Source organism: Panthera onca, chromosome E1 (genome assembly GCF_046562875.1).
Source record: "Panthera onca isolate mPanOnc1 chromosome E1, mPanOnc1 haplotype 2, whole genome shotgun sequence".
In the NCBI taxonomy this organism is placed as follows: domain Eukaryota; kingdom Metazoa; phylum Chordata; class Mammalia; order Carnivora; family Felidae; genus Panthera; species Panthera onca.
The window spans coordinates 10,841,612-10,855,948 of NC_138352.1; the positions used below are offsets into that span (position 1 = coordinate 10,841,612).

The 14,337-nt window shown below is 57.1% G+C and overlaps 2 protein-coding genes across 7 annotated transcripts; both read right to left on the reverse strand.

Annotated features, from left to right (window-relative positions):
• Positions 1 to 2,459: 2,459 nt before the first annotated feature.
• Positions 2,460 to 6,793, reverse strand: TRIM65 (tripartite motif containing 65). Of its 6 annotated transcripts, XM_060645346.2 has the most exons (6): positions 6,336 to 6,793; positions 4,934 to 5,029; positions 4,450 to 4,683; positions 4,158 to 4,329; positions 3,957 to 4,022; positions 2,460 to 3,422 (listed from the first exon to the last, which is right to left on the reverse strand). In XM_060645346.2, exons 1-6 carry the CDS (start codon positions 6,753 to 6,755, stop codon positions 2,848 to 2,850), a joined length of 1,563 nt encoding a protein of 520 aa, XP_060501329.2. In that variant the 5' UTR covers positions 6,756 to 6,793; the 3' UTR covers positions 2,460 to 2,847. The 6 variants fall into 6 exon arrangements, with proteins under 6 accessions (XP_060501329.2, XP_060501328.2, XP_060501330.2 ...); XM_060645345.2 differs by having other exon boundaries at positions 3,957 to 4,329; positions 4,450 to 4,626; XM_060645347.2 differs by lacking the exon at positions 3,957 to 4,022.
• A 1,501-nt stretch (positions 6,794 to 8,294) lies between these two features.
• Positions 8,295 to 13,344, reverse strand: MRPL38 (mitochondrial ribosomal protein L38). Its single transcript, XM_060645342.3, has 9 exons — positions 13,202 to 13,344; positions 12,916 to 13,095; positions 11,423 to 11,557; positions 11,126 to 11,334; positions 10,525 to 10,597; positions 10,347 to 10,392; positions 9,217 to 9,375; positions 8,841 to 8,977; positions 8,295 to 8,644 (listed from the first exon to the last, which is right to left on the reverse strand). Exons 1-9 carry the CDS (start codon positions 13,266 to 13,268, stop codon positions 8,508 to 8,510), a joined length of 1,143 nt encoding a protein of 380 aa, XP_060501325.1. The 5' UTR covers positions 13,269 to 13,344; the 3' UTR covers positions 8,295 to 8,507.
• Positions 13,345 to 14,337: the final 993 nt, after the last annotated feature.

Sequence of the window (14,337 nt, forward strand, 5' to 3'; positions counted from 1 at the left end):
TTTGGCTGGGTATGGAATTCTAGAATGGGAAATCCTTTGCCCTCAGAAAGCCTGGCTCCATTGTCTTCTAGCTGCCAATCCCATGTTACCATGCTACTCCCTCCCATGCTACAGTCACCATGCTGCTTCCTCCCATCCCTTCCTGCCTGGGGATGAGCAGCCTCCAATCTGACTCCCTCAACTCTCCTGGCACCGAAGGCCCTGGTCTTTTAAAAATCTCTCCTGTCCCCCTGCCCTGCCCCTTTTTGCTTATGTGCCCATCCTCCTGATTCTGCCTCACAGAAGCCCAGAAACTGGAGGCGTGGGGCACATATGCTGGAAAAACCCACAGGCTAATCAAACGTGTCCCCTTTACAAACGTTACACCCCAAAGTCCGTGCTCTTTTCCCTCTCTCCCAATGCATTTTTCCTGGAGAGGAGACAGACTTCTGCCAGAATCACATGGACCAAGGGAACTCCATTGGAAGCAGCTTTCCAACAGATTCGTAAATGCTTGCCCCACACCTCCTAGGGAAGCACAGTCTTCAAAAATGGCAGCGGCATCTCATTGTATGTAAATAAAGGTTAAGTCACAATAAAGAACACTCCCAAGGAACAACATGGAAAGAGCTAACAACCTGATAAAAAGTAGTATCATAGAATAAAGACCCCAAACACATTCCCCACAGAAACGGAAGGGGGCCGTTCTTCCTTTCTCTCACCTTCTCAGAGTGTGGACACAGCCCATCGGACACACGTGCTGGGGCTTTTGGTTGTGGGAGTGGGGGTGGGGGGAGGATGGTTACAATCTGTACAAGGTAGGGGGACGGGGGGGTGGGGCGGCAGCCGGTGATGCCAGCCACTTGGCCAGCCCAATCCTGCTTCCTCTTCTGCTGGGTGTCTTAGCATCTGCCAACCCCGCTGTACAGCAAGGTGACTGCCTGGTGTCATTCCTATCAGGCTGCCCAGTGCGAAAGCGCCCCCCCTCATGTTTGGCAAGTCCCCAGCGTAGGAGTCTTACTAGAAGCCCCTTGCCCAGGTTGTACCAATCAGAAGCCTGGCCCTGCCCTTGAACAGAGAGCCACAGGCTGGGGAAACAGCTGCAGGATGGAGTGTGCAACCCTCGCAGCAGCTGGCATCAGGTGACAACGTAGGAGGGAGATCTAATTTTTACAAATACAGAAATATTTTGTATTTTTTTGGAGTATGTGTTTTGGCATGTGTTATCCTTAAAAAATTTTTATTGTGAAATATTTACACACGAGCATATGAAACATATATGTACAGCATAAGAAGTGATAAAGCAAACATTCTTGTAACCACCACCCAGATCAAGAAGCAGAGTGTTTTAAGTAATAAAATGACAGTTGCCTTAGGTCCCAGCAACCCTACTTCCAGAAACACGAACAAATAAATGTCCAGGGATCCTCAGGGAAGCATCTTCTGAGTAGGGAAAACAAAAGCAAAGGAAGCCAGCACTGTTCTGTTGCCTATACGTATCAGTGCGCTTAATCCCCACACCCCGTGTAGGGATGACGGCGGCTGAGGCTGCGCCCAGATGGCGGGGGCGAGGAGGGAATAGTCGGCCTGACTCCACGTTGATACATTTTGGCCTTCTGTATAAAAAGAAAATCTTCCAGTGCTAGTTATTTTCCATTGAGGAACTCCACTGAGAATTTAGCCTACATTCATAGCCATGGATGTGGCCAAAGCTTCCTGCTCAAAAATATTCACCGTGGCCAAATTTTTACAGCCCCAAATAAAACAACATGAGTGTCCCATACGGGTTCCCCGGGGCTACCCAAAAGCAGAGCATTCTCACGAAATCGTTCACGAGCAGAAACGGCACGCGGCAGACTACCCCTGGCTTTCGCGAATTTGAGGTTCTGCCACTTTGCTGTATGAAAAACCTACCTTAGTACCTGTTTTCAGGTAACTGAAGAAAGCTGAAACCATGCTAATATAGGTCTTTTATAAGAGAAGTGGGGGGGCACCTGGGTGGCTCCGTTGGTTGAGCGTCCGACTTCGGCTCAGGTCGTGATCTTGCAGATCACAGGCTCGAGCCCCGCGTTGGGCTCTGTGCTGACAGCTCGGAGACTGGAGGCTGCTTCGGATTCTGTGTCTCCCTCTCTCTCTGACCCTCCCCCGTTCATGCTCTGTCTGTCTCAAAAATAAATAAACATTAGGGGCGCCTGGGTGGCTCAGGCAGTTAAGCGTCCGACTTCGGCTCAGGTCATGATCTCGAGGTCCATGAGTTCAAGCCCCGCGTCGGGCTCTGTGCCGACAGCTCAGAGCCTGGAGCCTGTTTCAGATTCTGTGTCTCTCTCTCTCTCTCTGACCCTCCCCCGTTCATGCTCTGTCTCTCTCTGTCTCAAAAATAAATCAACGCTAATAAATAAATAAATAAATAAATAAATAAATAAATAAACAAACAAACAAACATTAAAAAATAAAATAAAATAGAAAAATTACAAAGACTGTTTATATGGTAATCATTCAGGGAAAAATTTTAATACCGTGAAAAATGCTTGTGCTGAGTAAAAAGGCAAAAAAACACCCCACCCCAATTGTTTACAAAACGTAATCACAAGGATATACAAAAGAGACTAAGATATGCCAAAATGTTATGAAAAGAGAGAGAAGGAGGTAAAAATCGCTTTTCTCTAGGTTTTCTCCAGGAATTGGTTGTGCTTTGCCACCCCCCCCCCCGCCAGGCCCCATCCCTTTGGTCTACATCACATTCAAGGGAGGTGAGCTGCAGCGAAGTGTGTTGTGCCTCCTGTGCGGCGAGGTCCAGACCGCACACACTCTCCAGCAGGAACAGGGGCCCATGGGCACCACACTAGCCTCTGAGGCCCAGGCAGCACCTCAGCTGGGCCCCGCGGCCTCTTCCTGGAGTCCCGGAGGGAGCTTGGCCTCAGGCCGATGGCACAGGGTCAAAGTCCTACCCTCCAGGAGCCAGAAGACGGGGTAGAGGGGCTGGGTGAAAATGGCGTGGAAGGTATGTAGGGGCTGGGCCTTGGGCTCCAGGCTGTAGAAGGTGAGGCGGCCAGAGGCCAGGTCCAAATCCATGCCCAGGAGCTGCCCAGACACCCCTGGGAGGCGCCGGGCCTCCCCGTTGTGCCAGGCCTGGGCCCTGTCCTCCTGAACACAGAGCCCCCAGGAGCTAGGCCCACGTCCAATGTTGTCTGTGTGGGGCCCTTGCTTGTGCCGTGAAAGTTCTGGATAGGCGACGCCCAGCGTCACTGAGTGATTAGACGTGCGCACCTCCCAGTAGTGTCGACCGTTCCGGAAGCTCTGGGCACATTGCACCTGCCAGAGCTGGAAGCTGCGTGGCCCGGCCAGGTCCCGGGGCTTGTGACGGTGCTTTACCTGCTGGCCCTGCTGAGACAGGTAGAGGTGGCAATTGGCGCTGTCTGGGTCGAAGGTCAGGTTGCGATAATCTGTCAGGGACAGATGGATGGGAGGTGAGCGGGTAGGTGTCTGTCTGCCATTCTGTCCCCGGAGGGAGAAATGGCAACTGAAGCTTCCCCAACGCACACCAAGCGTCTGCCAGGCACACAGCCAGCGGAGCAGGCACTGGGCACCAGCGCGGGAGTCCGTCCTCGCCACAGCCCTGGGTGGAAACTTCTATCCACCTCATTTCAAAGATGAGGAAACTGAGGCTCCCGGAAGTAACCTAACTTGGTAACAAGTGGAAGAATCGTAACTGATCCCAGGTTTGCATGCCCAGAAATCTCCGTATCCGTGTACTGACTCCACATGTAAGAAGGTTACATCCTACGACAGGTGTGTGTGGTGGGCACAGACCCAAGGAAGGGCAGGGAACAGACACCCTGGACAGGGCAGTCACAGCACGTGCCCCCTCCACGTACTCACACAGACGTGCACACACGCTCACGTGTACTCACGTGGTGTACACACGGTTGCACAACGCACACACGCCTATGCACACACACCCGTGCCGGTCTCCTTACTCTGCCAGAGTTTCCTCCTCAGTGGGCAAACCGGGCTTGGGACTGGTGCCAGCGGACCTGGGGCCTCTAGGAGGCAAAGAAGTGTTAGGGCAGTGACGGGGAGAGAGCTCATGGGGGGCAGGGTCCCGACCCCACTCCCACCCGCTGTGGGAGGGCCAGCTGGGCCCGGAGGGGTAGAGAGAGATCTGGGGTCAGCCTTACCCACGGGGCCCAAATCAGCAGCCTCAGCCGGTGCCCTGGGGTGGCTCCCCTCATCCAGGAGGAGACCATACAGCCGGCTCAGTGACTCCACGCCAGCCAGCTGCTGCTCTTCGTCCCACTGCAGAGGAGCCAGGGGCCCAAGAGGGCCTGGGGGTGCCAGGAGCTGTGATTCCTGAGCCCCAGGGACAGTTGCAGTAAGCCTGTGCACAAGGTGCAGGGTCGCTGGTCGACCTGTGCAGGGTCAGCCAGCGACCTGTGCACGAGGTGCACCTGTCGCCCCGGGACCCGGTACCTGGAGGAAGGTCTGGTCATCCGACTGCTCCAGGAGGTCCCGGACCCTGCGGTCGTAGTGAGCCAGGGCTTCCAGGTGGCCCCGCAGTCGCCCTTCTTCGTCCCGGGCCCGTGTTAGCGCCTGTGTCTTGGCCACCTCGATGTCCGTCAGCGCCAAGGTCCGCCGCATCTCCAGGGCCTGCAGCAGGCAGCTGAATTTGCTGGAGACCACGGAGGCCAGGGTGCAGGCCGAGCTCTGAGTGGGCAAAGGAGTCGCCTAGGGTGGCTGGGGCCAAGGCTGCCCCCTGGACTGCGGGGTGGTGTGGGGAGCCAGGGCCCCCGGAACCGTTCTCCCCCCCACCCCCGCTCAGCCCCTCCCTCCCTGCTGCCAGGAGGCATTTCCAAGGTAGCTCGCACCTGCTACCCAGTGTCCCAGGGATCCACTGGTGGCTGCCTGAAGGGCACGGCATGAGGAGGTAGTGAGGTAGAACAGACGGGCCTCGTACCTGGATCTGGCTGCTTTGCTCCTGCAGTTCCTTTAGCTGGCTCTCAGCCTCGGTGGCCTGCTGCTGGGTGACCTCCAGCATGGCTCTCAGCTGGGCCTGTGGTGCCCACGGTGGGAACAAGTGACAAGAAGAAGCCAGTTAGTCAACAAACGTCTGTAAACAAAACAAAACAAAACAAAAAAAAAAAAAAAAAAACAAACAAACGTCTGTAGATGCGGGGCGTCCCCTCCCAGTGCCACCCCCAGCAAGGCAGACCAGTGGGCCAGCACACAGAGCACCAGCCTCGGTCTCAGCACCCCGGGGTGAACTGGGTTAGTGTCCCAGGGAGATCTGGACAAAGCCCGTTCCCGACCTGGAACAGGGAGGTACACAGGCAGAGCAGAGGCCTTTGGCTTTACACCTGACCTCCAGTCCCTCTTGCAAGCTGAGCAACCTGGGGCAGAGCACCCACTGTCTCTGGGCTGTAAACCCACCCCGCACTACCCCCAGGCGATAAATGGTGGGAGCGGTACTTCTGGCTTCGGCTCAAAGCACCAAAGCTAATTGGGAAGTGGGTGGTGTAGTGCATGCACGAGGCAGGTTCCCCCAAACACTGGCCAGTCCTCAGCCCCAGCTCTGGGCATGAGGGGAAGAGGGCACCCCTATTTGCGACTCCTCTGGTACCCTTGAGGGTAGAACATCGTGCTTTCATGGAAACGGGACAAAGCACCATTCCCTGCCCTTGCTCAAGAGCCTGTCTTGCTTCTCCTTCTCTTGGCCACACTTTATGAGGCAGGAACCATCATGATCCCCACTTCAAAGACGAGGAAATGGGACAGAGAAATTGATAATTTGGCCAAAGCCATCAGATCTTCCTAAGCCCGATGCCTGTGTCTTTGTCCAGGCCCCTTGGCCTCCAGCGTTCCATCATATGCTGCATGCAGAAAGGGGGGGGGGGCGTCTTCTGGTTCCACCTGAGTCTCCCCCAGGGACGGGCATCTGTCCTTCTCACACCCCGCATCACTTCCCTCTAGCAAAACACGGCCCCTTAGGCATGTGTGTGCCACCTGGTGGTACCACCTGCCACTCCCTCCTCGTTGTCATCTGCTGGCCTTCACTGCAAACTTCCAAGCTCAGAGCCTCAGCAGGAGCATTCTATTCTCTGTGACTTCAGCAGCCACAGGGTTTATCCTCCAACACTGCAGCACTTGGACCCCTGGCGTCCTCACCACTTTCTTCACTCCGTGTCAGCCACTCAGTCCTGGGGCCTCACCCTGAGCCTGTCACCAGCTCCGAAATCTCTATTTCAAGCACCTGTTTTCTCCTTCTATCCGGGACCACAAACATCCCAAAGCCGCCTCCTGCTTAAGCTGTCCGCCCCAGCCTAGGCGCCTAAAGACAGGGCAGGGCACTCCGGTGTCACCTCGCGTTCCCGACGCTCAGTGTCCAGCAGCGCCCGCTCGTGGAGGCGACACTCGTTCACAGTGCATGCGCTGCACTCGCAGCGACCCTCCGTGCGACAGAAGAACTCGAGGGGCTGCCCGTGCCGGGGACAGCGCGCGCCCGGCCCGGAGCCGGGGGCCGGGGCGGGGTCGGGATCGGGAGCCGGGGCAGGCCCGGCGCGCATCAACTCGAGCACGCCGGTGAGGGCCACATTGCGGCGCAGCTCGGCGCCGTCGGGGAAGTGCTCCCGGCACTCGGGGCACGCCTTGTCGCGGCAGCCCCACCAGTCCCGGATGCAGTCCCCGCAGAAGTTGTGGCCGCAGGGCAGCGTCACCGGCTCCAGGTAGAGCTCCAGGCAGATGGCGCAGGTCAGCTTGTCTTCCAGCTTCTGGGCGTCCATGGCGGCGGCGGCGCCTCGTAGAGCCGGCAGGGGTGGGGCCTCGGCGAGGGGGCGGGCAGCGCAGGGCGTGGGTGCGGCGGGGAGGAGCCGGGACGCGCCGTGGCCGTCGCCACCCGCGCCAGCCGCGCCTCGGCCGTCGCCGCACCGGCCTCCTCCCTTCTGTCGAGGCTCCGAGTCACCCCAGGTGGGAGTTGGGCTCCGGCTCCCGGTGGTTCCACCCTAGGAACTCCATCCCGTTGCTCCAAGCCCTCGTTAAGCAGCTCCTGTGGGGGGGGGGGGGGGTTGGGGGAGCGGCCCCCATCTACAGAGACAAGAACTTTTGGGAACCCCGTTGGGCCTCGGACGCTCCTCCTGTCTGAGGGTCACCACGGAACCCCTTACGGGCCCATCTGAAAACCTGAACAGCGGCTACTTCCCAGCAGCTTTGGCGATTAAATGAGGCTGCGCGGGGTTGTGCCTGGCAGTCAGAGCACTGGGCACACAGGCTCTCTCCTGATGGGAGGTGCTCTGCTGCCCTTTTCCTTGGGCGGAGTTTCAGGCGTTTGCCAGATTGGGGTATCTCCTTTCTCTAGGCCACGCCAAATTTTGGTTCTTTTAAAGTAAACAGCGAGGTGGAAATTTCTGGTCACCAACACAGACCAATGCACAGTGTTTTTTTCATACCCCCTTTTAGTGGAAACCCAAAGCAACCTTCAGCTGGCCTTGGAATCCTCTCTCCCGTGTGGGTCCCCTGCTGGGGAATTCCTTGTTTGCAGATGCAAGCTCTTCTGGAAGAAGAGCTCCCTTTTTATAGAGGTCCCCCTGCAGCTGAGCACAGGAGAGGGGTCCTGGCTCTAACCCACCTGCCCTGGGGCAGTGTGCTGGAGGAGGATTACTTCTGGTTTCTCTAACCAACCTGGCTTAGTTGTGAGGCAGGATGCCCGCTCACCGCAATGCAGCAAGCATTAGGTCTTGTGTAACACGTGAAGCTCCTCTTCCCGGAAAAGGTGCACTGGTGTCCTCCTGACTGGCTACTTAGGAGAAATAATACTGTAACCAGCCAGTGAGGCTGCAGGGGCTTTCTGGGCCCCAAGCAGGGGTGTGCCAGAGTAGCCGATGCCAGGGTCTGCCCCTGTACTGTGAATTCAACGGCAAGGGGACAATGCTTGGGGCTGGCAAAGCTCTTTCAAGAGGCCTGTGGGAGCAACCAAGCCCCACTGCCTGCCTTCTGTACCTGTCTCTGGCCACTCGATCGATCTCAGGGCCCGACACCCTCGGGAGGTAGAGGTGAGGGGCCACCTCCTGAGGTGGGAGGCGGTTCTCTTTCCATTCGTGAAGCATGACAAATCCATCGTGGGGTTGGAGGAGGGAGCGCTGCCTGCTCCCGAACACAGACTCAGACGAGCTATGGCAAAAATCATCTTTGGGGCACCTGGGGGGCTCAGCTGGTTAACAGTCTGACTCTTGATATCAGCTTAGGTCATGATCTTACAGTTTGAGTTCGACGCAGTGTTGGGCTCTGTGCCCCTCCCCCCTCAAAATAAATAAACAAACTTAAAAAAAAAAATCATCTTTATTCACATGTCCCACCCCTGCTACCATCGTCGGAGAGATCTCTTCACTCCCAAACCCTGGGCCTGCTGGCAGGGCCACAGAGGAGCTGCCTCAAGCAGGACCCAGAAGCTGGCCCTGTGGAGCTGTGTCTTTATTGTTCCTGCTGGTGGAGCCTGAGAGGCTTAGTCCACTTTCTGGGGTGGGTGGCACTCTAGTCACTTAGTAGATACCGTAGGTGGGTTCGTGACTGTCCCTGTACCGGTCCAGGTAGCGCAGGGGCTGCCGGTGGGGGAAGCGCTTCTGCTCGGGGTGGTAAGGGGGTGGCCGCACAAACTCAAACACAGGCTCCCGCATGTCTGCGGGAAGAGGGAGTGTGGGTGTGGACTGAGGCAAGCCTGAGCCCCTTCCCCTTGTCCGCTAACCCGGGACTGCCCAGCCAGCCCACCCAAGGTGGGCCTCCTGACAGGCACTTCTCCCTGGCAGGTCAGGAGAGGTCTGTGAGCTCAGGCCACCGCCCCCCCCCCCCCCCCCCCCAGCCCACTCTGGCCTTACCCAGAAGCCGGTGGAAGATGTGGGTGACGGAATCATCCCAGCGGCACTGGAAAAAGGCCAGGCCGGCTGGTGTCATGGCTTCCTGGTGTTTCTTGTAGAAATCAAAAGTGTGGAAGGTCCTTTGGGCAAGCTGATAGCTATAAAAAGATGGGGAGCGTTTAAGAGCAGGGAATGAGGCATCAGAGCCCCACACCCCACCTCCAGCCCCACAGGCAATCCTGAGAAGCCCCTTATGGTCTGCACAACTACCCTTCTGCCCGTCTCAAGTGTAAGAGACAGGAGAACTGAGCAGGGCAGACCATTCCTGGGAAGGTGGCCTGAGGCCTGGGTGTCGAGAGGGAATGGGGCCGGGAGAGGGGCCGGACGTGTAGATTACCAGGGTGAGGGCCGGGTGTCCCCAGAGAAGTCAATTGGCTTGTCCTGCTTGAAGAGCAGGAAAGCAAAACGGTGGAAGCCGGAGCCTCGGGCAGGGAAGGGGGGCAGGTAGGGACACGTCTCCTGTCCTTCAGCCACCCTGTCGCCTGGGATGTTGGTTCTGGTGGGAGGAAAAGGATCCATTAACTGACACTCAAGAAAGGCGGCAGCTGGAGTGCTCCCTAGAGGTGCTATCACTCCCTGGGAGGACACCCCCTAACGTGACCTTCATCGAACAGTGAAGCAGGAGGCATAGTTCTGTGAACCCTCGGACGGACCGCTCACTTGGAAACAGTAGAGGTTCAGAGGCTGAGGACAAGAGTCCTAGAGATGGTCAACAAGAGGATGAGGTCTAGCGCCCTGTTTATGGGCCATGGGGAGCCGGGGGGGCCACCACGGCCTTTTGGGCTGGACAGCCACACTATCTTTGGGCTGCCCCTGTGTTTCCCGAAGGCTCTGAGGTTTGTCAGGCAGTGTGAGCCCGCTCTGGCACCACAATGGCTACTATACCTCCCCTAGATATAACTCCCTGGAGGGTCCTGCTGTACACGTTGGTAACTGCAGTTAACTAAAAATGGTAGAAACCAGCCTCCCGGGTACTGGTCCCAATTACCCATCGGTCCCAAAGCCGGGGTCAACTGCCTGACCTCTGCCCCCCTGGCTCCAGAGCCAAAGGCCACTGAGAAAACAAAAGGCAGCCCAGCTCGGGCAGCCCCAGCTGCCAGGGGTCTCTCACTGTCCTTTTCGCATCTGATTGTCATAGAACCCCTCAGGGCGGCTAAAGCATGGGGTGGCATCACCCTGGTTTTACACAGGAGGAAATGAGTTCAGGGAGACCAAGAGGCCTGTTGGCAACAGCTGAGGCCTAATGCCTGCTTTTTCTTCTGGACCTGTCTTCAGCCAGCGAGTGGATCACAGGGCTCTTGGTGGCATCAGAGAGCAGAGGGGAGGGGCTGCCACCTGCGGTGGGAGGTCAATCCAAAGGTCCACAGTTACTCCTCGGGGGAGCCAAGACTGAAATTCAGGGGCAGCTCTTTCCAGGATCCAGGGCTCTCTCACATGCCTCTGACCCATCCCCCTCCAGGTACTTACACCAGCCAGTGGATGTATTCAGCATCCGGCTCCAGCAGGTGTCCATCTGTAGACAAACGGAGCCCACTGACTGAGGGGCCCCACGGACACCCGGCCCCGCCCCCACTACCCGCCCCCCCGAGCCCTGGCCCATGGGAGGCGAGGGGGGCAGGAGGCCTGGTGAGCCCCAGACACCTACCCAAATTGGTGAGCAGCAGTGTCCATATGGAACCCTCGTCTGCCTCATAGGTCACCTCTGGGGCCTGGGCAGCCTGGCGGGGAGACAACAGGGAATGTGTCGCCCCCATCGGGGATAGACCAGCTGCGGTAAACAGACCTTTCTGGAGGACAGGAGTCTGAGGGAGCTTGGGGGAAGGGAGAGCCCGCTCTGATTCAAACATCCTTGACAGTCCCTTGAGAGGCAGGTCGGCAGAGAAGCTCGTAGAAGGAACCCTGCAGAGTTGCCTATCCGGCTCTCTATCCAAACCACAAGGCGGCCTTCACATCAACAGACAGAGGCTAGGAGGGCACTCCGAAGACAGGGGGCCAGGAGTCTGCCCAGACAGAGCTGCCTTTTCTTTCATTTTATATTCCTTCTCTGGTGATTATTGTGGTGTTTACCAGGGGATCAAAAGGGGGAAAAGAACAAAACCCCAAATCAGCCTACATAGATGGCATGCTTGTGCCCTTTACCACCATAAAAACTGCCTCTGCAAGTGCTTTTCAGCAAGGAGCTGTCTGTGGTCCTGCGGTGGGCTGTCTGTCCACACGGTGCGGGGAGGGGCACAAGTAAGCAGTACCTCTGTTGGAGTAATCTCGTTGCCGTGGTATACAGGCATCAAGTCGTCCTCCCCCACGGCATAGGCCACGTGCAGGGGGACGCGGGGTACGAAGGTGGCACCATGGAACAGGTCTCGATAGAGGCCGTAGTACTCAGCCAGACGCTGCTTGTGATAGGGGCCACAGGTCCTCTCCCACTCGGCCCGCACCGCCTCCAGTGGGATGCGAGCTGGTAAGGAATGATGCTGCTTAGGATGCAGGGCGGGGGGGGGGGGGGGCACTCGGGGGGCCCCCCTACCCTCATGGGGGGAGCTTACCTGTGCGGAGGCGGGCGGCTCGCTCCTCCTCCGGGTTGGCCCGCAGCTCCCGGAGGACCCGTTTCCGCTCCAGCAGCTGTTGGGTCCGGCTGACCTTGGGTGGAGGGAGCCCGATGTCAATCTTGTCTTTGGGATCTGGGGAGGGAAGGTATATATATTGGAGAAAGTGGGAGCAAGTCTCAGTGAAGCTGCCTATCCCTGCCTAGTCTTCCAACTCGCCCAAGCTTTACCCTTTAATTCACGAAACTCAATGAATACTGTGCAGTCTGCTTCACAGGCCCGAACAGGGTCCAGGTGCTAAGCAAAGTGGGTTCAACTTGAGACTGCGTTTTCTGATCCCTAAACCAGGTCACACTGCCTGGGTCATGGGAAATGCAGGTGGATGATCATCCCAATTACGGCTGGGATGACCTTCAAGCCTGTTCACACCTGGACACAGACATGAACCTGAGTTCGTGGTAGGATAATGAGCTGAAGCTAGATAAAGCCTTAAAGAAGCACACTTCTCACACTTTTAATGGACACACCATCCAAGTCACCTGGGAAGTTTTGTTAAAATTCGGATTCTGAATCAGCAGGTCAATGTGAGGCCGGAGATTTCTCCTTTCCTAACAAGCGCCTAAGTAGTGCCTATGCTGCTGGTCTCAGAACATGCTTTGAAAAACACCGCCCCAAATGACTTTCAATCCAATACCTTTTTCCATTTACGTTAGACGGTAACAATAAGTAAGATGCACTGAATCCTTGTCAGAGATGGCATTTCTCTAAAAAATTCCAATGGACTGCATCCTTTAATACAGCAATTTTGTGACACAGACACAACTTTTATTTTACACTGAGGAAAGTGAAGCTCAGGCAAGCCACTCTGAGATGGGGAAAATGAAGGGCTCCATAAAAATCTGCTTTTTGCTCCTTTTCCTGCCTCTTTTAAGTTTATCTATTTATTTTGAGATAGAGACAGAGCGTGTGAGCAGGGGAGGGGCAGAGAGAGGGGAAGAGAGGATCCCAAGCAGGTTCCAAGCTGCCAGAGGAGAGTCCGACCTGGGGGTCGAACCCATGAACCATGAGATCACCTGAGCCGAAATCAAGAGTTGGGACGCTTAACCAACCGAACCGAGACGTCCCTGCCTCCACCTCCCCCCCCCCCCCCCCCCCGCTTTTTAAGGGAAACTCTACGGCCAACGTGAGGCTTGAACTCTAGACTCTGAGATCAAGAATGGCATGCTCTACCCACTGAGCCAGCCAGGCGCCCCTTCCTGCCTCTATTTTTGCTACGACCTGCATCTGCACTTTACAGATGCCTCTTAATATCCTTTGTAAGAGACGTTTCTTTAGATGATATAACATCTAAAGAAGGACCAGGTGAGAACGGCAAGATAAAGCCATCGTATATGTGTGTTCCAGACCATCAGCGCTAGACATCTTGAAGCCAAGCTCCCCTGGCTCCAAGGAGCAGCACTTGCGTCCTCATCTTGGTTCCGGCCGCCGCGCACCTGACTCCTCGCAGAAGTACTCCCGGTACGTCCGCCACCAGTGCGGGTTCCGCGCCTCCTGCTCCGCCCGGCGCCGGTAACGGTCGAAGCTTCGGTACTTCTCCAGCCGCTCCAGGTTGCTCACATCGATGTCCTCGTTGGGCATCGGCCCCAGAGGGGCGGTCCGGCGACTCAGGGCGGCTGCGGGCAGAGTGCGGGACGTGAGGCCAGGGGCGGACGCTGCCTCGAGCTCCGCGGTTTGGTCTTTACGGGGACCTCCAAGAGCCCCCCACCTCAGACCCCTCACCCGAAGTGCTGAAGCTCCGCCACCTCCGACTTCCGTACAGCGCGGCTCGCCACCAGGGCGCCGCCATCTTCCCTGGGACCCGGCAGAGGTGGCCCGAGCAGTGCCTGAGCGCACAGCGGAGGCCCCGCCCCTGGGCTCGCGTCCTGGAAGCCACGCCCCCACCCGGGCCCCAGACTCCTCCCTCCCGGAGGCAAGAGCTCCCTCCACCGGTGCGGAGGTGGCGGCGGGCGCCCTGCGCCCTGACTCCGGAAGTGCCGGGTGGCCGGCGGGGCGGAGCTGCGCGCGGTCCGGGCCCCTGCCCGCGGCCGGCCACCAGGGGGCGGCAGACCCATAGCTTGCCCCTCTGCGAATGCGGACACCCAGGGTCTCCAGGCCCTGAGGTCTGCGGCTTGCCGGTCGTAGATCAGGCGGCTGGGATTTCTCCACTCGTTCTTACTTTTGAGAAACATGCATGTGGGTGCCCTAGAACCCACTAAGAATGGGGTCGCCTGTAAATTAACTGTTTGAAAGGCCTAGCACGGATTCCCACATGTATCGACCGCAAGCAGATAGTATCTTCTGTCATTGTCACTTTCCACCAGCATTTCTCTCTCTACAGGGAACGGAATTAAGCAACTGGGTTATGATCTTGAGAAGTTGTCTGTAATTTTGAAGGGAAAAAGGCCAGCAGATACACAGCTGTGTAGCCCTCTGCTGTGACCTGCGGGGTGGCGGGGGGAGGGGGCGGCGTTGACGTCAGGGGACAAGCGAGCTACCGGTCACACCTTAATGCCAGAGACAGTGATACAGAGCATGTACAGGGACCGAGTAAAGTATCATTATAACCCAACGTCTGTGGAACATCTCTACTTGGCTGTTTCATGGACACTGGTGTCATCTGAACGACACCACCCACTTGCCCAGGCCAGAAACCTGGGGGTCCTCCTTGACACGTGAAGACCCTCCGTGTGTGGCATCAGGTCCCGTGGGGTCACTTTCTTATGACCCCTCACTGTCATGCCTGGTAGTGCCATCCTCAGTCTCCCCCGCACCACTGCCAGCAGTTTCGACCCGCCCCTTCCGGTGAGTTCACCCCACAGCCACAATGCATTTTCTAAATGCAAATATAGTCCCACCCTGTTTACAACAGTTGAGTG